Raw genomic sequence first — 27,258 nt, forward strand, 5'->3', positions numbered from 1 at the left:
GAGTGGGACTCTCCTTTGTATGTTCTGGAATCTGCAGGCTTCAGTGTCAGTTGAAGATGCCAGGCCAGATTCTGTGAAGCTTCTAAGCTGATTTCTCTGTTTTCAGGCCTCTGTCCTGCAGAACTTACGCTCGGCTATGAGACGCCAAATTCGTCGCCACGCCACACGCAGGATGTCCTCTCGTGGGCGCCTCAACAGGATTTGGAGCAGGTTCTTCCAGAGACCCAGGGGCTGGGGGCTTATACCTCTGCTCACCCCCACCTCTGCCTCAAATGCTCCGTCTTGTCATCTGGATCAGAGTGAGACAGTGCGGAACTGCCAACAAGAGGAGAGCCGACGGAGTTGTGTGCAGCCTCGAGAGGAGCCTGACTCAGAGACGGACACCGAGACCGAGCGGCCAGCTGGTGAAACTTCGCAGATCACAACAGATGCCTTGATGTTAGAAAACTCAGTGCCAAAAGCGTCTTCGTCACCCAGCTCCGATAGTCAGACAGAGCTGCAGACCCCTTGCTTGCTGCACTCTTCAAGCTCTGAGGAGACTTGTAGTGCTGACTTTGACTTTCCTCTCAGGCAATCATCACGAAGCAGCTGTAGCAGAGGTGTGCGTATCCGTGACCCCCTGTCCGGCACTCTGGAGTGGAGCTTTAGCAGCCGCCGACACCGTTTTCGCCCTGGCTCTCGCACTGTGTCCATGAGGTCTGGGGGAGGCAGGGCCAGGAGCTCAATTACAATGAATATAACAGTGCTGGGGAGAAATTACTTCTCAGCCGAGTCCGACCATCCCCAAGATCCCAGGCAGCAGGGTTTCACCTCCGTTCGTCCTACATGCAGGAGTCAGTGCTGCAGTTGCCCAGAATCTGTGATAGAAAGACCATGCTCCCTATCAATGCCTCACCACAAACACATCTGTGCAGAGAGCCCATCCCCAGACCCTTCCTTCCGGAACCCCTTCCGACAGTCAGACTCCAGGAGCGATGAGCCAGCACTGCTTGATTGCTAAGAACCATCCCCTTATCTCCACACTGATATTTTCAATGGGGAACGCTTTCTGATATTTTTATTGCTACAGTATTTTTAAAACAGTTGTTTCCCTCTCCAACAACCAAAAAAAAAGGAGAACCACATATCACTGAAGCTGCTTTTGAATGTAATGCGTTATCATGGGGATTGTGCTGATTCAGCAGCGTGTCCTTAATTGGAACACCAGTTGCATTTACAATCACCTGACATTTGTTGTGTCGTCAATATTATTTAAAGCATTTAGCCATTGTATGGTTTAATACGTGGCTGTAAATGTTGATGAGACTTTGAAATGTCCTATTTATACAGTCAAATCCCATCATTCCTGAAGAGTGCCAATGAATCTCAGGAGTTGACATGAATACACAGCAACATGATTCTCTCCACTGCAGATGGTACCTTGGTTTCAGTTCTGTAATACCTGTTTCCAGGGAATAGTCGGAGGCTACTTCAGAATCTCCATGCAAAATTCTGGATGACCTCTCCCCGTCATAACCATTCTAGACTATTAACAGACAGCTTTGAGGCTGTGATTTGTTGACGGACTGATTATTGCAACAGTCTTTCAGTTTCTGTTGAACCCTCTGACTTCTCTGTACACTTTATCTTAAGTTTATCTATCTGTTGCTTTCTGAGTCTGTCTTTCTCTGCCTTCCCAATCTGCATCTGTCTCTCTATAGTTTGTTTCACTGGATTTGCTCCTCCCTGTCCTGTTTCCTCTGTCTGGAGTTTGACTGGAGTTTTCTTTCTCTCTGAATTCTCCAAACTCTTCCCTTCTGTCTTTTTGTTTTCTCTCTCTCTCTCTCTCTCGTCTTGCTGCCTTTCTTTCTTTCTTCTCTCCCTTGATACTTATTTTCCTTTTTCTCCTCTGTCCCCTCTCTATCTGCACTGTAAATTTCCTCTGTCCAGTGTGGGCCATTGACCACTCTTTATCTGTGGTTTCTCATTGTCACTGTTCAGTTATTTTTGCTTCTTTTCCTTGTGATTATCCTTTGACTCAATGAAAACTTTGGGATAGAGCTGCTAAATGTGGAAACCAAGCAAAATATCAAATTGCAATCCTGTTTTATGATAGCTTGTACAAGAAGGGTAGCTCGGTTAAAACATGTGATGATGCTGGGGACTAAAATGTGTTCCTCAATGAAAGTGCCCACATGGAAACTGCTCACTGGAATAAATCATGTGCTGTCTGTGGGAGGGTAGGGATTGGATCAAGATCTATTCTGTCATTGGATTACCAACTTGTACTGTGATTCAGGTCTACTTCCTGATGCTGAAATTTACACAAATGTCCACTGTACATTTCTACCAAAAAGTTAGAGCTGTGTAGGCACATACCTTCACATTAAAATACTTTATCTTCAGTCAGGCTCCTATGAGCAATGTGCCCTGTGGGGTGAATGCATTGTCGTTTGGATTTGAATTATGCAAGAATGTCACCGTGTCAAATTGAATGATGAAAACACTCCTGATTGCATGGTTGATTCACTCCATGCAACGTCAAGCTGTGTTTGGAAAGAGCAATTTCATCTTTAAAACAAATTGGGTGCAGTCTTGTGAGGGTCCATTTATTGCTATACAGCAGCAGTCCTGGTAGGATGTCAATGTATAACACTGGGGTACAGTACTGGTGGGGACAGGTCTGTCCCTGTATAACACTGGGGTACGGCACTGGTGGGGACAGGTCTGTCCCTGTATAACACTGGGGTACGGCACTGGTGGGGACAGGTCTGTCCCTGTATAACACTGGGGTACGGCACTGGTGGGGACAGGTCTGTCCCTGTATAACACTGGGGTACGGCACTGGTGGGGACAGGTCTGTCCCTGTATAACACTGGGGTACGGCACTGGTGGGGACAGGTCTGTCCCTGTATAACACTGGGGTACGGCACTGGTGGGGACAGGTCTGTCCCTGTATAACACTGGGGTACGGCACTGGTGGGGACAGGTCTGTCCCTGTATAACACTGGGGTACGGCACTGGTGGGGACAGGTCTGTCCCTGTATAACACTGGGGTACGGCACTGGTGGGGACAGGTCTGTCCCTGTATAACACTGGGGTACGGCACTGGTGGGGACAGGTCTGTCCCTGTATAACACTGGGGTACGGCACTGGTGGGGACAGGTCTGTCCCTGTATAACACTGGGGTACGGCACTGGTGGGGACAGGTCTGTCCCTGTATAACACTGGGGTACGGCACTGGTGGGGACAGGTCTGTCCCTGTATAACACTGGGGTACGGCACTGGTGGGGACAGGTCTGTCCCTGTATAACACTGGGGTACGGCACTGGTGGGGACAGGTCTGTCCCTGTATAACACTGGGGTACGGCACTGGTGGGGACAGGTCTGTCCCTGTATAACACTGGGGTACGGCACTGGTGGGGACAGGTCTGTCCCTGTATAACACTGGGGTACGGCACTGGTGGGGACAGGTCTGTCCCTGTATAACACTGGGGTACGGCACTGGTGGGGACAGGTCTGTCCCTGTATAACACTGGGGTACGGCACTGGTGGGGACAGGTCTGTCCCTGTATAACACTGGGGTACGGCACTGGTGGGGACAGGTCTGTCCCTGTATAACACTGGGGTACGGCACTGGTGGGGACAGGTCTGTCCCTGTATAACACTGGGGTACGGCACTGGTGGGGACAGGTCTGTCCCTGTATAACACTGGGGTACGGCACTGGTGGGGACAGGTCTGTCCCTGTATAACACTGGGGTACGGCACTGGTGGGGACAGGTCTGTCCCTGTATAACACTGGGGTACGGCACTGGTGGGGACAGGTCTGTCCCTGTATAACACTGGGGTACGGCACTGGTGGGGACAGGTCTGTCCCTGTATAACACTGGGGTACGGCACTGGTGGGGACAGGTCTGTCCCTGTATAACACTGGGGTACGGCACTGGTGGGGACAGGTCTGTCCCTGTATAACACTGGGGTACGGCACTGGTGGGGACAGGTCTGTCCCTGTATAACACTGGGGTACGGCACTGGTGGGGACAGGTCTGTCCCTGTATAACACTGGGGTACGGCACTGGTGGGGACAGGTCTGTCCCTGTATAACACTGGGGTACGGCACTGGTGGGGACAGGTCTGTCCCTGTATAACACTGGGGTACGGCACTGGTGGGGACAGGTCTGTCCCTGTATAACACTGGGGTACGGCACTGGTGGGGACAGGTCTGTCCCTGTATAACACTGGGGTACGGCACTGGTGGGGACAGGTCTGTCCCTGTATAACACTGGGGTACGGCACTGGTGGGGACAGGTCTGTCCCTGTATAACACTGGGGTACGGCACTGGTGGGGACAGGTCTGTCCCTGTATAACACTGGGGTACGGCACTGGTGGGGACAGGTCTGTCCCTGTATAACACTGGGGTACGGCACTGGTGGGGACAGGTCTGTCCCTGTATAACACTGGGGTACGGCACTGGTGGGGACAGGTCTGTCCCTGTATAACACTGGGGTACGGCACTGGTGGGGACAGGTCTGTCCCTGTATAACACTGGGGTACGGCACTGGTGGGGACAGGTCTGTCCCTGTATAACACTGGGGTACGGCACTGGTGGGGACAGGTCTGTCCCTGTATAACACTGGGGTACGGCACTGGTGGGGACAGGTCTGTCCCTGTATAACACTGGGGTACGGCACTGGTGGGGACAGGTCTGTCCCTGTATAACACTGGGGTACGGCACTGGTGGGGACAGGTCTGTCCCTGTATAACACTGGGGTACGGCACTGGTGGGGACAGGTCTGTCCCTGTATAACACTGGGGTACGGCACTGGTGGGGACAGGTCTGTCCCTGTATAACACTGGGGTACGGCACTGGTGGGGACAGGTCTGTCCCTGTATAACACTGGGGTACGGCACTGGTGGGGACAGGTCTGTCCCTGTATAACACTGGGGTACGGCACTGGTGGGGACAGGTCTGTCCCTGTATAACACTGGGGTACGGCACTGGTGGGGACAGGTCTGTCCCTGTATAACACTGGGGTACGGCACTGGTGGGGACAGGTCTGTCCCTGTATAACACTGGGGTACGGCACTGGTGGGGACAGGTCTGTCCCTGTATAACACTGGGGTACGGCACTGGTGGGGACAGGTCTGTCCCTGTATAACACTGGGGTACGGCACTGGTGGGGACAGGTCTGTCCCTGTATAACACTGGGGTACGGCACTGGTGGGGACAGGTCTGTCCCTGTATAACACTGGGGTACGGCACTGGTGGGGACAGGTCTGTCCCTGTATAACACTGGGGTACGGCACTGATGGGGACAGATCTGTCCCTGTATAACACTGGGGTGTAGTACTGGTGGGGACAGGTCTGTCCCTGTATAACACTGGGGTACGGCACTGGTGGGGACAGGTCTGTCCCTGTATAACACTGGGGTACGGCACTGGTGGGGACAGGTCTGTCCCTGTATAACACTGGGGTACAGTACTGGTGGGGACTGGTCTGTACCTGTATAGCACTGGGGTGCAGTACTGGTGGGGACAGGTCTGTCACCGTACAACACTGGGGTACAGTACTGGTGGGGACTGGTCTGTACCTGTATAACACTTGTGTACAGTACTGGTGGGGACAGGTCTGTCGCGGTATAACACTGGGGTACAGTACTAGTGGGGACAGGTCTGTACCTGTATGACAGTAGGGTGCAGTACTGGCGGGGACAGGTCTGTCACCGTATAACACTGGGGTACAGTACTGGTGGGGACTGGTCTGTACCTGTATAACACTGGGGTACAGTACTGGTGGGGACAGGTCTGTCGCTGTATAGCACTGGGATGCAGTTCTGGTGGGGACAGGTCTGTCACTGTACAACACTGGGGTACAGTACTGATGGGGACAGGTCTGTCAGTGTATAACACTGGGGTGTAGTACTGGTGGGGACAGGCCTGTCACTGTACAACACTGGGGTACAGTACTGATGGGGACAGGTCTGTCAGTGTATAACACTGGGGTGTAGTACTGGTGGGGACAGGCCTGTCACTGTGTAACACTGGGGTACAGCACTGATGGGGACAGGTCTGTCAGTGTATAACAGTGGGGTACAGTACTAGTGGGGACAGGTCTGTCAGTGTATAACACTGCGGTGTAGTACTGGTGGGGACAGGTTTGTCACTGTATAACACTGGGGTACAGTACTGGTGGGGACAGGTCTGTCAGTGTATAACACTTGGGTGTAGTACTGGTGGGGACAGGTTTGTCACTGTATAACACTGGGGTACAGTACTAGTGGGGACAGGCCTGTCACTGTATAATACTGGTGTACAGTACTGGGGGGGGACAGGTCTGACACTGTGTAACACTGCGGTGTAGTACTGGTGGGGACAGGTCTGTCCCTGTATAACACTGGGATACAGTACTGGTGGGGACAGTTCTGTCACTGTATAATACTGGGGTGCAGTACTGCTGGGGACTGGTCTGACACTATAACACTGAGGGACAGTACTGGTGGAGACTACTGGTGGGGACAGGTCTGTCACTGTATAACACTGGGGTGCAGTACTGGTGGGGACAGGTCTGTCAGTATATAACACTGGTGCTGTACTGGTGGGGCCAGGTCTGTCACCATACAACACTGGGGTGCAGTCCTAGTGGGGGCAGATCTGTCAGTGTATAACACTGGGGAGCAGTATTGGTGGAGACTGGTCTGACACTGTATAACACTGGGGTACAGGTCTGTGCCTGTATAACACAGGGGTGCAGTACTGTTGGGGACAGGTCTGTACCTGTGTGACAGTAGGGTACAGTATTGGTGGGGACAGGTGTATCCTTGTATAACATTGGGACAGGTCTGTACCTGTGTGACAGTAGGGTACAGTACTGGTGGGGACAGGTCTGTCACCGTATAACACTGGGGTGCAGTACTGGCGGGGACAGGTCTGTCACCGTATAACACTGGGGTGCAGTACTGGTGGGGACAGGTCTGTCACTGTATGACACTGGGGTGCAGTACTGGTGGGGACAGGTCTGTCACTATGACACCGGGGTACAGTTCTGGTGGGGACAGGTCTGTCACCATATAACATTGGGGTACAGTACTGTTGGAGAGAGGTCTGATGCTGTAAACACTGGGTTATAGTACTGGTGTGGACAGATATGTCCCTGTATAACACTGGGGTACAGTACTGGTGGGGACTGGTCTGTCACTGTGTAAGACTTGGGTATTGTATTGGTGGGGATAGGGGTGTTCCTGTATAAAATTAGGGTACTGTTCTGGTGGGTATGTATGACTCTATTTAATAGTGGGGTGCAGTACTGCTGAAGGCAGTTGTCTGTATAAGTGTGGCAGTCCCTCTGACAGCATGGCATACCCTCTGTAATACATTGCACGTGTCAGGCTGGATCTTGTGCTGCAATCACTGAAATAATACTTGAATCCACAACCATTTCTGTCGTTTTGATGTGGAGCCTCCTATTGAGCCTAACTAGTGTCGGAGCAGGGCTAAGGGCTAGCTGTGTGAGTGGCACTTGTGGGGAATACAGTTATGTTTCACCCTTGGTTGTAAAATCACGATTTCTCAATTGTTCAATACATGTGGACTTTTCTACTTTACCAGAACTTTTCACAAAAGGAGACATTGTGTGCCTTGAGTGTAACAGGTTCATTAAAAACTCATTTTAAAAATCCATGTTGTTATGAGGAAAGGAATAAACTTCAAAAACAAGAATGGAAGCATTTTGAGGTGTCAAATCAAAGGCTGTCCTCAAAGTCATCCTGCTTCATGATTAGTGTCAGTACTGCCCACCCCTGGTGAAAGGAGCTGATGTCTCTGGTTGTTTGGGGTATCAGCATTTCATTCTGATCCTGTTCCTCGTCCTTAACACAATCAGCAGGGCGTAGTGTAAGGATAAGGGCATGAGCTGAGGACAGAAGTGTGCCAGTATGACCATGAAGCCTGTTCTTCCTACCCTTCCAATCCGGTATTTTTTGGGAATTCCTCATAAGCAGAAATTCCCACTGGACATGATGCTGGGAAGAACTGGATTCAGGAACACCACTTGTGGCAAAACAACACCAGCTGGCAGCCTCTGGGCTAAATACAGAACAGGGCTGGTACTGCAGTCTTGCAGGATAATCCGGATCACTGGCTCAGAGTGAGTGCGGTTCACTGGGTTAGAGATAGTTTCCCCCCCCCCCCCCCCCAGTGAACAGACTCTGGTTTGCTGGGTCAAGGATAATCTGGGTAGCCAGCTCAAAGTGAGTCTGGGATGCTGGGCGGGTTAGTGCAGATCGCTGGGTCAGGGCTAATTTGAATCACTGGCTCAGAGTGAATCTGGTTCGCTGGGTCAGGGATAACCCAGATTAGCAGCTCAGAGTGAGTCCTGATCACCAGGTCAGGGATAATCTGGATTGCTGGGTCAGGGATAGTTCAGATCATTGGATCAGGGATAATCCGGATCGCTTTGTCAGAGCTAATGCAGATTACTTGATGAGAACTGATCTGGATCACTCAGAGTTTATCTGCATGACTGGGTCAGAGCTAATCTGGATTACTTGGGTCAGGGCTGGTAGTGTGAGAGCTCCCACGATGAGAGGCCACAGAGGTGGAGATGATATAGAATAAACAGCCACGAGCACTGGAGTGTTTAGAGGGTCGGGGAAGTTGGGGGTAGAGACTGGGATACATGGACAATTAACATAGTTAATTAACAGTGCACCAAGGTTGTATATTCCTGGTTACTGACACTGGAAAGGTAGCTGAGTTTGAACTGAATTGGCGACTCCATAACGTGAACAGTGATTGAAGCTCAAGATCAGGTCCTTCACTCAGGCAGAGGGCAGATTGTATTGATCCCAATCACAGTCTGTCGGATCTGCTACATGTGGGTTCAGATGCTCCAGCTTTCTTCAGGTGGTTAGATAGACTTTCCATAAGATCTACTGAACTCTATCCAAAACAGAAAATATCAGAACTTCTCCCTTTGCCAGCCTTTTTTTTTTCTTTTTGTTTTTTTTTTTGGCAAAACCTTTCCCACTCTCCTCGTTGGTCCCAGCTTGGTGAACAGCTGGTTGGTACGGTTCTGAGGCACAGTCAAAGCTCAGGGCGAGCTACACATCCCGGCATTTTCTGTTTGTGTTCAAGGTGGGAGGCTGGCCATTCTCTTCTGGAGTCTCCTCTTGTGGGAAAACCACAAAACAGAATTTCTGTCCATAATGCGTAACAGATTCTGAAAGAGAAGAGGACATCAACTGGGTGGCTGTATAGTAAACAGGAACAGTTCCATACTCTCCTGCCCAGAGAAACTACCTCTCCGTATCCACCATGAGACTTCTACACATCTCGGGGGGTTTTCTAAATTCTACCTCTCGTCAAAGGATAGCCCTCCCTATCTTTGGAAGCGGTGCAGCAACCTGTACAGTACTCCTCAAAGACCAAACTGTGAGGACTGAAACTGCACAGAGTTTTCCAGGCATGGTCTATACAAAATCCTGCTTAGTTATAGCACAACTCCTCAGAATAAAAGTTAACTGTGTTCAAGGTCATGGGTGGACTCAGGAAGAACTGGGAGGCTGGCCATTTCCCATCCACATGGGTCAAATATCAGATTGAGTTGGACCACAGCTTTTGTAGAAACCTTCCATTATTTCCCCATTCCCCAGATGAAGGATTTGGTTTGGGTGGGGAGGGAATCCGGATTATCTGATGGGGACTAATGTAGTACAATGGGCTGGGGAAGGGCAGCACAGCCTTCCCGTTTCCACCAGGTTATTCAGGATTGAAACCAAAGCACTTCTTCACTCACTAATACAAAGGGACAACAGGACATCTCTCAGTCCCACAAGCCTGTTCCCTCATTGAATTAGATTGTAGCCTTAGCTCCATTTCCCTTATTCTATAAAAATCAGTCAAAAAGAAGAGAAAAACACTGAGGATGCTGGAAATCTGCAATAAAACATGAAAAGGAGAAATCTATCAATCTCAGTCTCAAAATTTCAATTAAATTCAGCCCTTCCTATCAGTGGATCCTTAAATTCCTTTCTCTCACCTATTTAGCCAGCTTCCCCCAAATACAATGTGTACTTATCCCCTCAACAACTCCCTGTTCTCTCTGTGTTTCTCTTAAATTCCTGATTGGAAATATTACTGACTATTGCACATTTATATATTTATGGTTCTAGTACTGGTTGCAAGTGGAAACATCCTGTCTACGTCTACATCACAAAACTCTTCATCATCATAAAGACATTTATGAAATCATCTCTCATTTCCAGAAGGAAAGAGCCTAGATGTTGAATTGAAAGGAGGAAAAATCATTCCGGACAGGTACAGCCTCTCAGTTTTGCTAAAATTCACAGTTTTTATTGTACCTGTTTCAAGTTCATTCATGGGACATGGGTGTCTCTGGTTAGACCAGTCATTATTACCCAGAGGGCATTCAGAGTCAACACATTGCGGTGGGTCTGGAGTTACATGTCGGCCAGACCAGGGAAGGCAGATGCCTTCCCTAAAAGGACATTAGTGAACCAGATGGCTGCCATTAGAAAAGCTTTTGAGAATTTTATTGATTTTAAATTTCCACGGTGGGGGCCTTAGTCTACACCTCTGGGTTACCAGCCCAGTGACATTGCCATTACTTCACTGCCATTGTATTCAGGGCTGGTCATAACTATACAAACCAGGTCATAGTTTCAAACTGATTAAGGATTGGTTATAAAAAGAGAATGGAGAATAGGGTAGGGCAGTCGACGTGGTATACTTGGACTTCAGTAAAGCCTTTGAAAATGCAGAGGCATAGAATTGAGGGTGATTTAGCAGTCTGGATTCGAAACTGGCTTTCTGTAAGAAGGCAGTGAGTGGTGGTTGATGGAAAATATTCAGCCTGGATTCCGGTTACTAATGGTGTGCCACAAGGATCTGTTTTGGGACCACTGCTGTTTGTCAGTTTTATAAATGACTTAGACGCAGGCACAGGTGGATAGATTAGTAAATTTGCAGACGACACTAAAGTCGGTGGCGTAGTGGACAGTGTGGAAGAATGTTCCAGGTTGCAGGGGGACTTGGATAAACTGCAGAATTGGGCTGAGAGGTGGCAAATAGAGTTCAATGCAGCTAAATGTGAGGTGATGCACTTTGGGAAGGATAACAGGAAGGCAGAGTATTGGGTCAATGGATAGATTCTCAGTAGTGTGGATGTGCAGAGGGACCTTGGAGTCCAGGTGGACAATGCTGTGAGGGATTGAGTTCCGGAACCGCAATATCATGCTGCAACTATACAAAACGCTGGTGCGGCCACACTTGGAATATTGTGTACAGTTCTGGTCACCCCATTACAGGAAGGATGTGGAAGCATTGGAAAAGGTGCAGAGGAGATTTACCAGGATGTTGCCTGGTCTGGAGGGAAGGCTGAGAGACTTGGGTCTGTTCTCATTGAAAAGAAGAAGGCTAAGAGGGGATTTAGTAGAGACATACAAGATGATCAGAGGATTAGATAGGGTAGACAGTGAAAGTCTTTTTCCTAGGTTGATGACGTCAGTGTGTACGAGGGGACATAACTACAAATTGAGGGGTGATAGATTTAAGACAGATGTCAGAGGCAGGTTCTCTACTCGGAGAGTGGTAAGGGTGTGGAATGCCCTACCTGCCAATGTAGTTAACTCAGCCACATCAGGGAGATTTAAATAATCCTTAGATAAGCTCATGGATGATTTTGGGATAGTGTAGGGGGATGGGCTGAGAATAGTTCACAGGTTGGCGCAATATCGAGGGCCGAAGGGCCTGTTCTGCGCTGTATTGTTCTATGTTCTAATATGAACAAAGGGTCATTTACATGTTTGTGGGCTGTAATGAGTGAGGTCACATCAAGGATCAGTGCTAGGACCTCTGTGCTGTTGTAGTCCAGGTGTGAACTAAAGCCAGACTGATCCCTGCACCTGGGAAATGCTTTTTATTTCACATGAAGTATTCTCACCCAAGCTGATTTAAAGCCTTTCTGCCACTGATAACATACACCATAATTTCTCACACTCTCCAGTTTTACCAACATCTACAAATAGTCTAAGATTCCAGTTCACATAATTTCCTGTTCCAGTCTCACCAATCACATCGTTGAAATACTTTGGCTTATTGCTCCATTGGATTCCAAGCAGATAAACGGGAACGCCGGTCAATATGATGATGAGGGCAGTGCCACACACCACAGGCTCAGAGTAGAAACTGAAGACCAACAGGAAGGCCCAAAACAGCAGGTAAGCAACTGGGAACAGAAGGTTTACCTACAGCAAGAAGAACACAGACTGAAATCCGGGTCACTACAGCTTAACAGAGCGAGAGAGCTTTGTGGAGTCAGACAATAATATGTTTACACAGCGCTGGCCCAAGATACACTATGGTATTGAGCCATATCAGGAGGTGTTAGGGCAGGACCTGGAAAGGAGATACTGTGGGTTTTAAGGGAGAGGATGGGGAACTAGGAAGGAACTGCAGAGCTCAGAACCTCACCCACTTTGGGGTGGGACAGTAGAGACTGGGAATATTCAAGAATTAGACAAGTTCAGAGAATTCAGGAATTGGTGAGGCTGGAGGAGGTAACAGATGGAGAGGGTTAGGTCCATGTTTACAGTGTTAAACTCCAGATGTTGCTACACTGCAGGCTCACTGTAGCTCTGTGGGTGAACAAAACTGAAAGAGTTCAAATACAGGATAGGAACATGTTGGACAAGCTTAAGTGTATGGGATTAGTTTGGGGATTGATACAGGGCTATGAGAAGGAACAGGGCAGTGGGATTAGTTCAGGATTTGATACTGGGCTGGGAGAAAGTGTGGGGCAGTGGGATTAAGTTTGGAATTTGATACAGGACTATGGGGAGCAATTGTGGATTTCTGGCATGTAGAAGGATCTAGGTGTCCTGGTGTGTGAATCAGGTTGAACGTCAGCACAGGATAGGAATGTGCAATTATCAGATCAGTTGTGATCATATTGAATGGGTGCAGCATTTGGGTCAACACCTGCTCTTTAGTTCATGTGTTTGTGAGTGTTAGCTACACAGTGGGGCACACAGCCAGCACCAGCAGTAGATCCAAACTTTCATGGAGAATTGTCTTCACTCAGATTTTCCTCTGATCAGTTAGCCCCTGGGCAACTAACACAGGATGGGCTGAATGGTCTCAGTTGTGCTGTAGCTGGAGCTGGGCTGAACAGGTAGGTTGGCAGGTTTAGTGTGTTGGAAAAGAACACGTTAGAAACAGTCACTGAGGCAGGAGACACAATTCTGATCCATTGGGATACTGGGAGATGACAGAGAGAGACAGGGTGGGGGGGGGCAGAAAGATGAGAGAGAAAGAAAAATGAATGAGAATCAAGAAGTGTGAAGTTGAAAATACCAGAGCACACGTCCCTCACCTACCTTAATGGGTCGAGAAATGTTGGGCTTTCTCCAGCGAAGGATGAGGAGTGCAGTCACAGTAACCCCATAACACAAATAATTAATGAACACCACATAATTGATGAGAGTATAAATATCCGCAATGATCAGCATCAACAAGGAAGTGGCACACTATAGGGTTAATCAGAGAAACAATGTGAACACCAGAGACAGACTATACACTATAGACCCACTCCTTCAGCGCTGACCCTCCGACAGTGCGGCACTCCCTCAGCACTGACCCTCTGACAGTGAGGCACTCCCTCAGCACTGACCCTCTGACAGTGCAGCACTCCCTCAGCGCTGACCCTCCAACAGTGCGGCACTCCCTCAGCACTGATCCTCTGACAGTGTGGCACTCCCTCAGCACTGACCCTCTGACAGTGAGGCACTCCCTCAGCACTGACCCTCTGACAGTGCAGCACTCCCTCAGCGCTGACCCTCCAACAGTGCGGCACTCCCTCAGCACTGATCCTCTGACAGTGTGGCACTCCCTCCACACTGACCCTCTGACAGTGCAGCACTCCCCCTGCGCTGACCCTCCGACAGTGCAGCACTCCCTCAGTACTGACCCTCCGACAGTGCGGCACTCCCCCCGCGCTGACCCTCCGACAGGGCGGTACTCCCTCAGTACTGACCCTCTGACAGTGCGGCGCTGTGTCAGTGTTAGTGTATTTGCCTGAATTATCAGCTTGTGTCAATGCGGCGCTGTGTCAGTGTTAGTATATTTGCCTGAATTATCAGCTTGTGTCAATCTTTCGATCGCAATCCTTGACTCTGAGCAAACAGCACAATGTACTGACCCACACCTGAAAGTTTGCTTGTGATCTGAGGGTGCTGTGGGTTATTGTGTTTGTCAGCTTGAGTCTGACAGGGTTTGGGTACAGTTGGAGGTTTGGGTACAGTTGGAGGTTTGGGTACAGTTGGAGGTTTAGATTTGCCTGTTGCTGAGGAACATGATCCTTACGGAACAAAGAAGAGCTGGGATTGGAGTGCAGCGTTTCATGTGAATCATTGCCAGGAGGCTTGGTAAGTGACCCTCACGGGCTCCTGCATAACACAGTCTGAAAAACAAAACCCCAGTGAAACACAGCCTGTATCAGGACACAAATACTACAGGGTTAGATACACAGTAAAGCTCCCTCTACACTGTCCCCTATCAAACACTCCCAGGAAAGGAATTGTACAGGTTTAAATACACAGAAAAGCTTCCTCTACACTGTCCCCATCGAACACTCCCAAGACGCTTATGAAAGATATAAAGTAGCCCGCTTGATTGTCACCACATCCACAGGCATCCCCTCCCTCCACCCCCAACACTCAGTAACAGCGGTGTGTACTATCTACAAGATCCACTGCAGAAATTCACCAAAGATCCTCAGACAGCACCTTCCAAACGCACCACCACTTTAAATCAAAAAGTGGGGTGCTGGAAAGGCATCCAAAGAGCAGGAGAGTCAACGTTTCAAGCATAAGCCCTTCACTACAACTACCTGAATTCTAAAAAATTGATACTTGTATAAAAAAAAAGCAGGAAGTTGGGATTTGGGCTCAGTACAAGAATAAGGAAGTTGGGCAACACTTATACAGGGTGATGGTGAGAGCACACCTGGAATACTGTGTGTAGTTTCCATATTGAAGGGATGATCGGAGGGGAGACAGTGAAGCTTCTGGAACGTAGAAGAGGGAGGAGTGATCTTATTGAGACCTACAAGGTTCTGACAGGGTTTAAAGGTCAGAATTGAGGGGCTCAGTGTATCCAGGAGGTCCCAGATATTGGGCTGATCATTAAGGAGGAGAGCTGTCTTCCCTCAGAGCACCGTGAATGTTTGGAATGCTCTGTCCCAGGCAGTTGTGGATGCTGCATCACTGAATATCTTTAAGGCTGTGGGATGACGGGAGAGTGGATCTGAAGGCTCAGATCAGCCTGGATTGGACTCAGAGGAGAGGTGATGGCCTAGGGCTATTGAACCCAGCAACTTGCTAATGTTCAGGGAACCTGGCTTCAATTCAATAAATATCTAGAATTAAGAGTCGAGTGATGACCATGAATCCATTGCTGAGTATTAGGAAAAGCCCACCTGGTTCACTGATCTCCTTTAGGGAAGGACACTGCCCCCATTACCTGGAATGGCTGATGTGTGGCTCCACAGCCACATCAAATGGGGTTGGATCTTAACTGTAAGGGCATGGACAATAAATGCTGGCCTGATTATTGATGTCCAGCTCCTGTGAATTAACAAAATAAAATGGTGGAGCAGACTCGATGAGCCAAATGGCTTAATCCTGCTCCTCTTTGCTCTATGTAGGAAGGTGATGGTAGTGACTGTGGAGGGGTGAGTATACATGAGCTGCCATTGAGCTGGCCAAGTTGGATGTAATCCAGGAGAACATGTCACCTGACCGCCTTGTTCCTATTCTCCTGCCATTGGTCTATTCTCACACTACCCAGTGTTCAACCAGCCACTGTCACTGAATTGGATGATGAGAAGTTGGTATTTTGCCCATCAAATGGATTGTCTTTGTCAGGATGTGAAAGCTCAGAGGCACAGACTCCTCAGTCACCCACAGCACCATTCCCCCTCGGCTCCCTCATCCCAGTAACCAGCCAGAAACTCCGCTTCAGAACAGGCCTGGGCTTGGGGACCCAGGAACCAGCACCGGGTCCGGACTGGAGAGACCTGGAGGAGGTGAACAGGTATCCGTTGATTCCTCCAAACGTTGACAGAGCAACAGAGAATGGCATGATCCACGGCATCGATCCCAACAGTTTCTCACCAAAGGTCTGGCAGAACAAAAAGAAGGTTTATATAGCAACTTTCACAGCCCTAGGGATGGCCCAGAATGTATCACAACCAATTGAATAGTTTGTTGAAATGTAACCATTGAGAAAGAAAACTGTTGCTGCACACTTTGTAAAGAAGGTCCCTGACCCTCTTGGCAAGCAATGTGCCAAGGTCTGTTTGTACAAGCAACGAAGCTTAGGTTGCACATAGAACATAGTGAGTGGCACGGTGGCACACTGGTTAGCCCTGCTGCCTCACAGCGCCAGAGACCCGGGTTCAATTCCAGGCAACTGACTGTGTGGAGTTTGCACATTCTCCCCGTGTCTGCATGGGTTTCCTCCCACAGTCCAAACATGTGCAGTTCAGGTGAATTGGCCATGCTAAATTGCCCCTAGAGTTAGGTGAAGGGGTAAATATAGGGGAATGGGTCTGGATAGGTTGCGCTTCAGAGGGTCAGTGTGGACTTGATGGGCCGAAGGGCCTGTTTCCACACTGTAAGTAATCTAATCTAAAAAAAATTACAGCACAGTACAGGCCCTTCAGCCCTCGATGTTGCACCAATCTGAAGTCCATCTAACCTACACTATTCCATTCTCATCCATATTCCTATCCAATGACCATTTAAATGCCCTTAACGTCAGTGAGTCTACTACTGTTGCAGGCAGTGAATTCCACGTCCCTCCTACTCTCTGAGTAAAGAAACTACCTCTGACATCTGTCCTATACCTATCACCCCTCAATTTAAAGCTTTCTCCCCTCATGCTAGCTATCACTATCCGAGGTTAAAAGGCTCTCACTGTCCAACCTATTGTGTATGTCTCAATTAAGTCGCCTCTCAACTTTCTTCTCTCTAATGAAAACAGCCTCAAGTCCCTCAGCGTTTCCTTGTAAGACCTTCCCTCCAGACCAGGCAGCATCCTAGTAAGTCTCCTCTGAACCCTTTCCAGAGCTTCCACATCCTTCCTATAACGAGGTGACCAGAACTGTATGCAACATGCCAAATGTGACCGCACCAGAGTTTTATACAGCTGCAGTGTGATCTCATGGCTCTGAAACTCAATCCCTCTACCAATAAAGGCTAACACCCTCCTGAAGAAGGGCTCAGGCCCAAAACGTCGATTCTCCTGCTCCTTGGATGCTGCCTGACCTGCTGCGCTTTTCCAGCAACACATTTTCAGCTCTGATCTCCAGCATCTGCAGTCCTCACTTTCTCCTAACACACCATATGCCTTCTTAACAACCCTATCAGCCTGGGTGGCAACTTTCAAGGATTTATGTACCCAGACACCAAGATCTCTCTGCTCATCTACACCACCAAGAATTTTACCATTAGCCCAGTACTCTGCATTCCTGTTACTCCTCCCAAAGTGAATCACCTCATACATTTCTGCATTAAACTCCATTTGTCACCTCTCAGCCCAGCTCTGCAGCTTATACATGTCCCTCTGTAACACAACAACCTTCATCACTACCCACAACTCCACCGACCTTACTGTCATCTGCAAATTTACTGACCCATCCTTCTACACCCTCATTCAGGCCATTTATAAAAATGACAAACAGCAGTGACCCCAAAACCAATCCTGTAGTACCCCACTAGTAACTGAGCTCCAGGATGAACATTTCCCATCAACCACCACCCTCTGTCTTCTTTCAGCTAGCCAATTTCTGATCCAAACCACTAAATCACCCTCAATCCCACTCCTCTGTATTTTGTGCAATAGCTTATCGTGGGGAACCTTATCAAACACCTTACTGAAATCCATATATGCCACATCAACCACTTTACCCTCATCCACCTGTTTGGTCACCATCTCAAAGAACTTAATCAGGTTTGTGAGGCACGACCTACCCTTCACAAAACCGTGCTGACTATCCCTAATCAACTTATTCCTCTCTAAATGATTATAAATCCTCTCTCTTACAATCCTTTCCAAAACTTTACCCACAACCGAATTAAGGCTCACGGTCTATAATTACCAGGGTTGTCTCTACTCTCCTTGAGCAAGGGAACACTTGCTATCCTCCAGTCCCCTGGCCCTATTCCTGTAGACAATGACAACACAAAGGTCAAAGCCAAAGGCTCTGCAATCCCCTCCCTGGCAGATGGACTGGAGCCCGAGGCTGTATAGATGGAGCTTTGGTTGGCACAAGACGTTGATTGGTCTGTGGACTAGTGACTAGTTATTGATGGCAAGGCGTTTTGCCTGCTGACAGCCATGTGATTGGTTCTCATCTATCTGATAGCTTGGTACAGGAACAAGATCTCCACCAGCACAGGATCTACCTCTGTCTTCTCTGCAGCAAATGCCACTTTAAATCTGAGGAAACCCAGTTAATCTCTCCTTCAGCTGCTGATGCTGCAAGCTGTGGCTTTTAATTGATAAATCAGAAACCTTCTGTGAGTGAGTGAGCCACCCTGTGCCTCCTACAAATCAGTGAAAGTATTCAGAAAAATAAAGAAAAACGAATAATCAACAATCACCAGCTCAGCGGCTGTTGAGAACAAAGTTTCCTGAAGTGATTTCTCACATACTGCCTGTCAGTGTTTTTTTAACCCTGTCTATGTTTATCTGAGTGTGTGTAAGGGAGAGTCTATAAAGGAGTTACAATTTGATTTGTAGTGTTCTATGCTGATGGTTTATAACTGTTTACCTTTAGCTAGAATCTAATTACTCATAGAATCCCTACAGAGTGGAAACAGACTATTTGCCCCATCAAGTCTGTGCTATCCCAGACCCAGCCCGCTAAACTATCACTGAAACCCCGCATTTTCCATGGCCAATCCACCTAACCTGCAGATCTTTGGATTGTGGGAGGAAACACACACAGACACGGGGAGAATATGCATACAGAATTGGCTGGCTCATAGAAGACAGAGGGTGGTGGTAGATACAAAGTATTCAGCCTGGAGCTTGGTGACCAGTGCCGTTCCTCAGGGATCTGTTCTGGGACCTCTGCTCTTTGTGACTTATAAATGACTTGGATGAGGAAGTGGGAGGGTGGGTTAGTAAGTTTGCCGATGACACGGAGGTTGGTGGAGTGGTGGATAGTGTGGAGGGTTGTTGTAGGTTGCAACTGGACATTGACAGGATGCAGAGCTGGACTGAGAAGTGGCAGATGGAGTTTAACCTGGAAAAGTGTGAAGTGATTCATTTTGGAAGGTTATATTTGAATGCAGAATACAGGATAAAGGCAGGATTCCTGGCAGTGTGGAGGAACAGAGAGATCTTGGGGTCCATGCCCATAGATCCCTCAAAGTTGCCACCCGGGTTGATAGGGTTGTTAAGGAGGCATATGGTGTGTTGGTTTTCATTATCAGAGTGATTGAGTTTAAGAGCCGTGAGGTTATGCTATAGCTCTATAGAGCCCTGGTTAGACCACACTTAGAATATTGTGTTCAGTTCTGGTCACCTCATGATAGGAAGGATGTGGAAACTTTAGAGAGGGTGCAGAGGAGATTAACCAGGATGCTGCCTGGTCTGGAGGGAGGGTCTTATGAAGCAAACTTGAGGGAGCTGGGGCTTTTCTCATTGGAACAAAAAAGGATGAGAGGTGACTTGATCGAGGTCTACAAGATGATGAGGCATAGATGCAGTGAATAGTCAGAGACTTTTTCCCAGGGCAGAAATGGCTATCATGAGGGAGCATAATTTTTAAGGTGATTGGAGGAAGGTTTAGGGGAGATGTCAGAGGTGGGTTCTTTACACAGAGAGTGGTGGGCACCTGGAATGCGCTGCCAGCGGTGGGAGTAGAGTCAGAGACATTTAAGGGACTCTTGGATAGCACATGGAAGTCAGTGCAATGAATGGTATGTAGGTGAGTCTGATCTTAGAGTAGGAGAGAAGGTCGGCACAACATGGAGGGCCGAAGGGCCCGTACTGCGCTATATTGTTCTATGTTCCACAGACAGTTGCCCCTGGGTGGGATCGAACCTGGGTCTGTGGCACTGTGAGGCATCGGTGCTAACAACTGAGCCACCGTGCTACCCCCACTGTCTAAAAAATAATGATTCTTATTCAGTACAGAAACTTGGTCTCTGCTTTCTGTCATGTTGGATCTGAAAATTAGGTAAATTGGGAAATTTAAAAATCATTAACTTTGTATAGACTAAAATGCACCAGTTTGACCATTTGCAGGGCCACACTTCACTCTTGTTAATTCTTAATAAATAACTTCAGCATTTCCTAGCACATGTAATTTGTGTCCATGATGGTATCGTGTATGTTTGTGATAACTCCAGGAATAGTGGAACTTGATTACCAGGGCATTAGCACAGTGATATGTCACAAAGTTTGGAGCTCTCCACGGTAGGATTTGAAACAGGCAACAAGAATTTGGCTGGGGTTTTGGTAAACGTCAGGTGAAGGGAACAGCAGGTTCAGACATGCAACTGGAACCAGCAAAGCATTTCCTGCAGGTGGCAAAGTTGTCCCTGATCATCATCAATGGTCTTTTAAAACCAGATGGATTAACTTGGTCAGTATCGCCAGAAAGATGGAGATAATTGAGGTATTCAAGTGACATTTGTGTTTAAAAGAAATCCAAAAGTAGTCAAGCACTTTAGATAGTGAAACTTTAAGGTCAGGTGATATTTAATTGATATTAAAGTTCTTGAACTTGAGCTATGGAACATCAAAGGGAAGAAAAAGAGAAGGAAAGAGCAGACAAAGTTCAAGAGAAATAGAAACAGAAAGAATGGAAAAGAGAAAATTAGAATCAGGAATACAAGAGAGGACTGAAGTGAGAGAAGCTGAGTTTAAGCTTCAATGATGGAATTGAACGAGGAGATGTGAAATGCTGATGCAGACTCTGGTGAGTAGAAGGTGAGTTGTCATTTCCAACCCAGCCAGAGGATCTTTCAACTTGTACAGGCTCTACCAAAATTGGAGCAAAAGGATGTGGAGATATTCTTCGTGTCATTTGAGAAAATTGTTTGGCAAATGAATGTGGCTAATGAGGAATGGACATTGCTGTTGTAGAGCAAGTTGACAGGTAAAGCACAGGATCTTTATGCTGCACCGTCTGAGGAGATGTCTTGGGATTATGACATAGCAAAGAAATCTATACTGCCTGTATATCAGTGACTAGGGCGTATACATAACATTTTCAGAATTTAAGGAAACAGCCAAGTAAACGTACATTAAAGTCAGAAAGGTTAAACAAAGTAATTTTGAGAGGTGGATAAGAAGCTGATTGCACACAGGAAGCTGTCAGTGAGATAATTCTCTTAGAGGAATTTAAAAATTCACTACTTTCCGTGTTAAGAAGCCGTGCTGAGGATCAGAGAGTTCTAGCTGCAAGTCAGGCAGCTACAATGGTGCTCCCTTTCTGACATTTTGTTTCTTTGTGTTAATGAACAACACAGAAAGCTCTGACTTTACCTGTCTTGTTAACAGTGTTTAGAAATGTTTTTCCTCACACACTCATCCAATTCCTTAAATCCAGTCCTTCTATCATTACCCAGTGGGAATAGCATCTTTTTGTCTCCCCTATCCAAACCTCTCATTCTCTTGTACACTGCTATCCGATCTCCCTCCAACCTCCTGTGTTCCAGGGAGAGTAACCCCAGCTTCTCTAAACGAACCCTCTCAGTAAAACCCCTCAGCCCTGGATCCATTCTGATAAATCTCCTCTGCACCATCTCAAGGAGATTCACAGCCTTCCTAAAGTCCAGCAATCTCAACTGGGACCGAACCAGAGATTTAGGAAGGTGCAGGGTGATGGGGGAAATGTAACTGGGGCCAGGAATCCAGGACATGAGTTCAAATCCCAGCACAGCAGCTGGGGCCATTTCGATTCACTGGATAAATATGGTATTGAAAGCTAGTCTTTCAGTAACAGTGATTATTCAGTGACTGATTGCCCTGATACCCCTCTGGGTCAAAAATGCCCTTTCGGGAAGGCAATGTATTTCCTGACCTGGTCTGGCCCACATGTGAGCACAGACCCACAGCAATGTGGCTGACATTGTGCAGCCTCTAACTGGTCCAACAGTTAACAAATCAGGGAGGGGTAATAAACTTCCTTTGCAAGGTGCTCTCTGATTGGCTCCAGGGTGTGGGTAGACCTGAAATCACCAATCCTTCTGATAATAAATGGAACTTGAGGAGCTCCTCACAATCAAGAAGGAAATCCTTACTCTGTCCTCACTTGGTTAACCTGGTGGGAAATCCCCAGAAAACTCTCATAGTTGGCTTGACTTACCACAGCGACAGCTCCAGAGTGCAGCAACTCCTGGGGGCTCATCGCTGTGACATACGCCACATTGGAGAACACATACACAAAGGTCACCAGGGGGATGGAGATGAAGATGGCCCGAGGAATATTCCTAAAAAGAAGAATGGAAAACAGTTCAGGATTACAACATCTGGACCATCAGGAATACAGAATGTGGCTTCAGCAGGTTTCGGACAGTCTCAGTGAGCGGGTGAGAACATAGAACAATCCGGTGCAGAACAGACCCTTCGGCCCTCGATATTGCACCAACCTGTGAACTATTCTGGCTGTCCCCCTACACTATCCCATCATCATCCATGAGCATATCCAAGGATTGTTTAAATCTCCCTCATGTGGCTGAGTTAACTACATTGGCAGGTAGGGCATTCCACACCCCTACCACTCTCTGAGTAAAGAACCTGCCTCTGACATCTGTCTTAAATCTATCACCCTTCAATGTGTAGTTGTTCCCCCTCATACAAGCTGACGTCACTATCCTAGGAAAAAGACTTTCACTGTCTCCCCTATCTAACCCTCTGATCATCTTGTATGTCTCTATCAAATCCCTTCTTAACCGCCTTCTCTCCAATGAGAACAGGCCCAAGTCCCTCAGCCTTTCCTCATAAAACCTTCCCTCCAGACCAGGCAACATCCTGGTAAATGTTTGGGAGAAGATTTGTGGCTCGGGTGCTCGTTGTTGTGGTTCTGTTCGCCGAGCTGGGAATTTGTGTTGCAGACGTTTCGTCCCCTGTCTCGGTGACATCCTCAGTGCTTGGGAGCCTCCTGTGAAGCGCTTCTGTGATGTTTCCTCTGGCATTTATAAATGACAGGCCACAACATCCTGGTAAATCTCCTCTGCACCTTTTCCAATGCTTCCACATCCTTCCTGTAATGGGGCGACCAGAACTGTACACAATATTCCCAATATTCCCATGTACAAGGTGGCACCTTCTACATGGCAGGTACCCATGTGACTCAGCCAACGTTGTCTATCTTATACATTGCAGGCAAGGGATGCCCGGAGGCATGGTACATTGGGGAAACCGAGCAAAGGCTACAACAATGGATGAATGGGTACCACACAACAATCAACAGACAGGAGGGTTCCCTCCCAGTTGGGGAACACTTCAGTGGTCCAGGACATTCAGCCTCGGACCTTCGGGTGACCATCCTCCAAGATGGACTTCGGGACAGGCAGCAGAGAAAAGTGGCCGAGCAGAGACTGATAGCTAAGTTCGGTACCCATAGGGAGGGCCTCAACTGGGACCTTGGGTTCATGTTACATTACAGGTGACCACCATTGCACCACACACACACACACACACACAGATATTCCTACACACACACACACACACTTTCACATACACACAGACGCGCACACAGACACCCACACACACCCTTATAGACACACATACTCCCACACTCACACATGCACCCCCTCACAGACTTAAGACACTCTGCACTCACCCCATACACACACACACACACACACAAACTTTCTCACACTCACAACCCCCACCCCAGACAGACACACAGACAGACAAAGACCCACATGCACACATATATTATGTGAGGTGAATTTGTACTTGCAGAGTTACATTGCACTTTGCTCAAAAACTGCATACATTCATGTAGAACTCTGAGCTCAAAAACTGCATGAATTTATGTAAAACTCGGTTATCCTACTTTTTAGATTAGAATCAATCTAAACATCAGGTCATAGACAGAGAACACAGAGAACCAACACCTTCAACATATTGTCTAGCTATCACCATTGTTAACAGCTAACCCGAGAATACAACTTTTAAAAAAAGTGTTTTGTGATTTACACATGAAAGAATTGAAGCTATCACTGTATTCTAACAGATGAAAGGCTTAACAGACAATCAATTTTTCAATGTATAATTTCAGTTACATCACACTGCAAATTTTTGCTATAAAGTCTGTGTTAGGACTGAGCCCTCCACTATCACCTGATGAAGGAGCGTCGCTCCGAAAGCTAGTGTACTTCTAATTAAACCTGTTGGACTATAACCTGGTGTTGTGTGATTTTTAACTTTGTACACCCCAGTCCAACACCGGCATCTCCGAATTATAATTACCTGGGTCATCTCTACTGCCCTTCTTGAACAAGGGCACAACATTTGCAATCCTCCAGTCCTCTGGTACCAAACCTGTAGACAATGACGACTCAAATATCAAAGCCAAAGGCTCTGCTATCTCCTCCCTAGCCTCCCAGAGAATCCTCCAATAAATCCCATCCAGCCCAGGGGACTTGTCTACTTTCACTCCTTCCAGAGTTGATAACACCTCTTCGTAACTAACCTCGATCCTTTCCAGTCTAATATCTCGCACCTCATTCTTCTCCTCTACAATATTCTCCTTTTCCTGAGTGAAAACCGATGAGAAATGTTCATTTAGCCCCTCTCTGATCTCCACAGGGTCCACACTCAACTTCCCACTTCTGTCTTTGATTGGCCCTATTCCTTCCCCTCGTCATCCTTTTATTCCTCACGTACCTATAGAAAGCTTTAGGATTCTCCTTTATTCTATTTGCTAAAGACTGCTCATGTCCTCTCCTTGCTCTTCTTAACTCTCTCTTTAAATCCTTCCTCGCTGATCTGTAACCATCTCGCCTCATCAACACATAAGCCTCCCCCTTCCACTTAACAAGAAATTCAATTTATTTCTTAAACCACGGTTCCCTTACCTTATCACTTCATCCCTGCCTGACAGGGACATACCTATCAAGGACACACAATGTCTGTTCCTTAAACCAGCTCCACATTTCGATTGTTCCCATCCCCTGCATTTTGCTACCCCATTCTATGACTCCGAAGTCTTGCCTAATCATATTATAATTGCACTTCTCCCATCTATAACTCTTGCCCTGTGGCATGTACCTAAACCTTTCCATCGATAAACTAAACAAAACTGAATTATGGTCACTCTCTCCAAGTGCTCACTGACCACTAAATCAAACACCTGGCCTGGTTCATTACCAAGCACCAGATCCAGTGTGGCCTCCCCTCTTGTCAGCCCTTCGACGTACTGTGTCAGGAAACCCTCCTGCACACATTGGACATTGGTAGCATGTGGAATATAATGTGGGAACAAGAGCGGTGGGAGAACCCAGCCGTGCAGAGTACTTCCTTCATGGAAGATGTAGACGTATGAAGACCAGATGCAAAAATAGGTGGAAAGCCAGGTTGAGAGAGGGATCCATTGAGTTTACAGAGAGATAATGATAGGTTAATCTGGGCGGGTAAACTAAGAAAAGCTCAGCAGGAATGTGTGTTGTGGGGGGAATGTTTCCTTGATTTGGGCAGGAGAAGTTATTTTACTGAGAGGGATGTGAACCTTTGGAATTCTGTAACACAGAGGGCTGTGGAAGGTCAGTCTTTAAGTCTGTGTGTGGTAGAGATTGAACAATTTCTGATTCCCAATGGGATAGAGAGCAATGGGGATGGGCTGTGTAAAAGGGATTGAAGTGTTCAATCAGCTGCGATGGTATTGAATGGTGGGATTGGCTTGATGGGCGGAATGGCCTGGTTGCACACTCATTGCTGTTCAGGAGGGAGTTCCAGTAATATCTAATCCATCCTCAGTGCCCAGTACATCCTGGTGCCTGAGCCAGGCACTTGTGTGAAAGCTCAGAGAGCCCTGTATCCTGGCTGTACCTGCGTGGGTCAACAAGCTCCTCTGTCACATAGTTGAGGAAGTTCCAGCCACTGTAGGAGAACGAGCCCTGGAGGAAGGCAAGTGCAATGTGACCAACTCCAGGAGCTGTCTGACTGTCAAAGGCGTTGCTGGGCTTTAGGAATTCGTAATGACCTGGGGAAAGAGAGAATTCAGTCTGTGGGTTCTGTACACAGCACAGATTCCTAGCCAATTATACACTGTAACACCCAGATGATACAGTAAAGAACATGAATTTATATAGCATCTTTCACACCCACACGTTGCCCCAAAATGTGTTTCAGATAATGAGGTTCTGATTCACCCATTGCTCCACCCCCCTCAGCCAACAGCATTAAAAAAACACATTTTCCAGCTTCTTTCAGTTTTGAACAAACATCTGTTCTGAAGGACTCAAAACATTAATTCTGTTTCTCTCCATAGATGTTGTCAGACCTGCTGAATTTCTCCAGGAATTTCTGTTTGTAAATAGTTTTAAATGTTATCTCAGTGATGATGATGTTGGAAACATGGCGGCTAATTTACCCCCAGGAAGTCCCACAGTCACCAATTGACAAATGACTTGATAGTCTGTCATTGTGATGTTGATTGAGGGCAAGGGCGACTGCTAAAGCTACTTGAATTGTCTTCATTGCTCTGAGTTTGAGATCCTGTCTGTCTGACTGAGGGTTAAGAAGGCAAATGGGATGCTTGTCTTTATCAGTCATGGCAGAGATTGTAAACTTAGGGAGGTTACTCTTATTCTCTTTCTTACACACATTCACACAGAACAGATAGACACACAGACATTCACACAGAGCAAACAGACAGACAGACACATACAGACAGACAAACAGACATGTTTAGACACACGTGCATAGACATACACACAGACACACACTCTCACACAAACACACACACACACCACACTGGGGGTAATTCTGCCTTTAGGGAACAGTGGAAGATAGTTAATGGTGAGTAAAATTCTCAATTATATTTCTTTATTGTTATGTGTACTCGAGTACAGGAGTATGGCAAAAAGTTTACAATCTCACCACATACAATCCCATTTCCTTTTCCCTTTCCATATCTCTGAACCTTTTAATGAATAAGATTTGAGTGATTATGTCTGAGTGATTTCTGTTGTTATTCACACCGTGTTGGAGCTGTGTATGTTCCCTA

At 47.4% G+C, this 27,258-nt stretch overlaps 2 protein-coding genes across 3 annotated transcripts in view; one reads left to right on the top strand and one right to left on the bottom strand.

The window, feature by feature from the left end:
* lrp3 (low density lipoprotein receptor-related protein 3) overlaps positions 1-2,384 on the top strand; it is a 28,077-nt gene extending 25,693 nt beyond the window's left edge. The window contains exon 7 of the mRNA XM_072595785.1: positions 107-2,384. Coding sequence (XP_072451886.1) covers positions 107-1,000 — 894 coding nt within the window. The 3' untranslated portion in view covers positions 1,001-2,384. The remainder of the gene's footprint in view (positions 1-106) is intronic.
* Positions 2,385-8,163: 5,779 nt separating this feature from the next.
* The window catches only part of slc7a10a (solute carrier family 7 member 10a), a 277,981-nt gene continuing 258,886 nt past the window's right edge, over positions 8,164-27,258 (bottom strand). For both annotated transcript variants that reach the window (XM_072595786.1, XM_072595787.1), the window contains 7 exons: positions 26,079-26,232; positions 22,387-22,510; positions 16,075-16,178; positions 14,361-14,457; positions 13,376-13,525; positions 12,067-12,244; positions 8,164-9,198 (listed from right to left, as the gene is read on the bottom strand). In XM_072595786.1, the coding sequence (XP_072451887.1) occupies positions 9,080-9,198; positions 12,067-12,244; positions 13,376-13,525; positions 14,361-14,457; positions 16,075-16,178; positions 22,387-22,510; positions 26,079-26,232 (926 nt within the window). In that variant the 3' untranslated portion in view covers positions 8,164-9,079. The remainder of the gene's footprint in view (positions 9,199-12,066; positions 12,245-13,375; positions 13,526-14,360; positions 14,458-16,074; positions 16,179-22,386; positions 22,511-26,078; positions 26,233-27,258) is intronic.

The sequence above is a fragment of the Chiloscyllium punctatum genome, chromosome 26 (genome assembly GCF_047496795.1).
Source record: "Chiloscyllium punctatum isolate Juve2018m chromosome 26, sChiPun1.3, whole genome shotgun sequence".
In the NCBI taxonomy this organism is placed as follows: domain Eukaryota; kingdom Metazoa; phylum Chordata; class Chondrichthyes; order Orectolobiformes; family Hemiscylliidae; genus Chiloscyllium; species Chiloscyllium punctatum.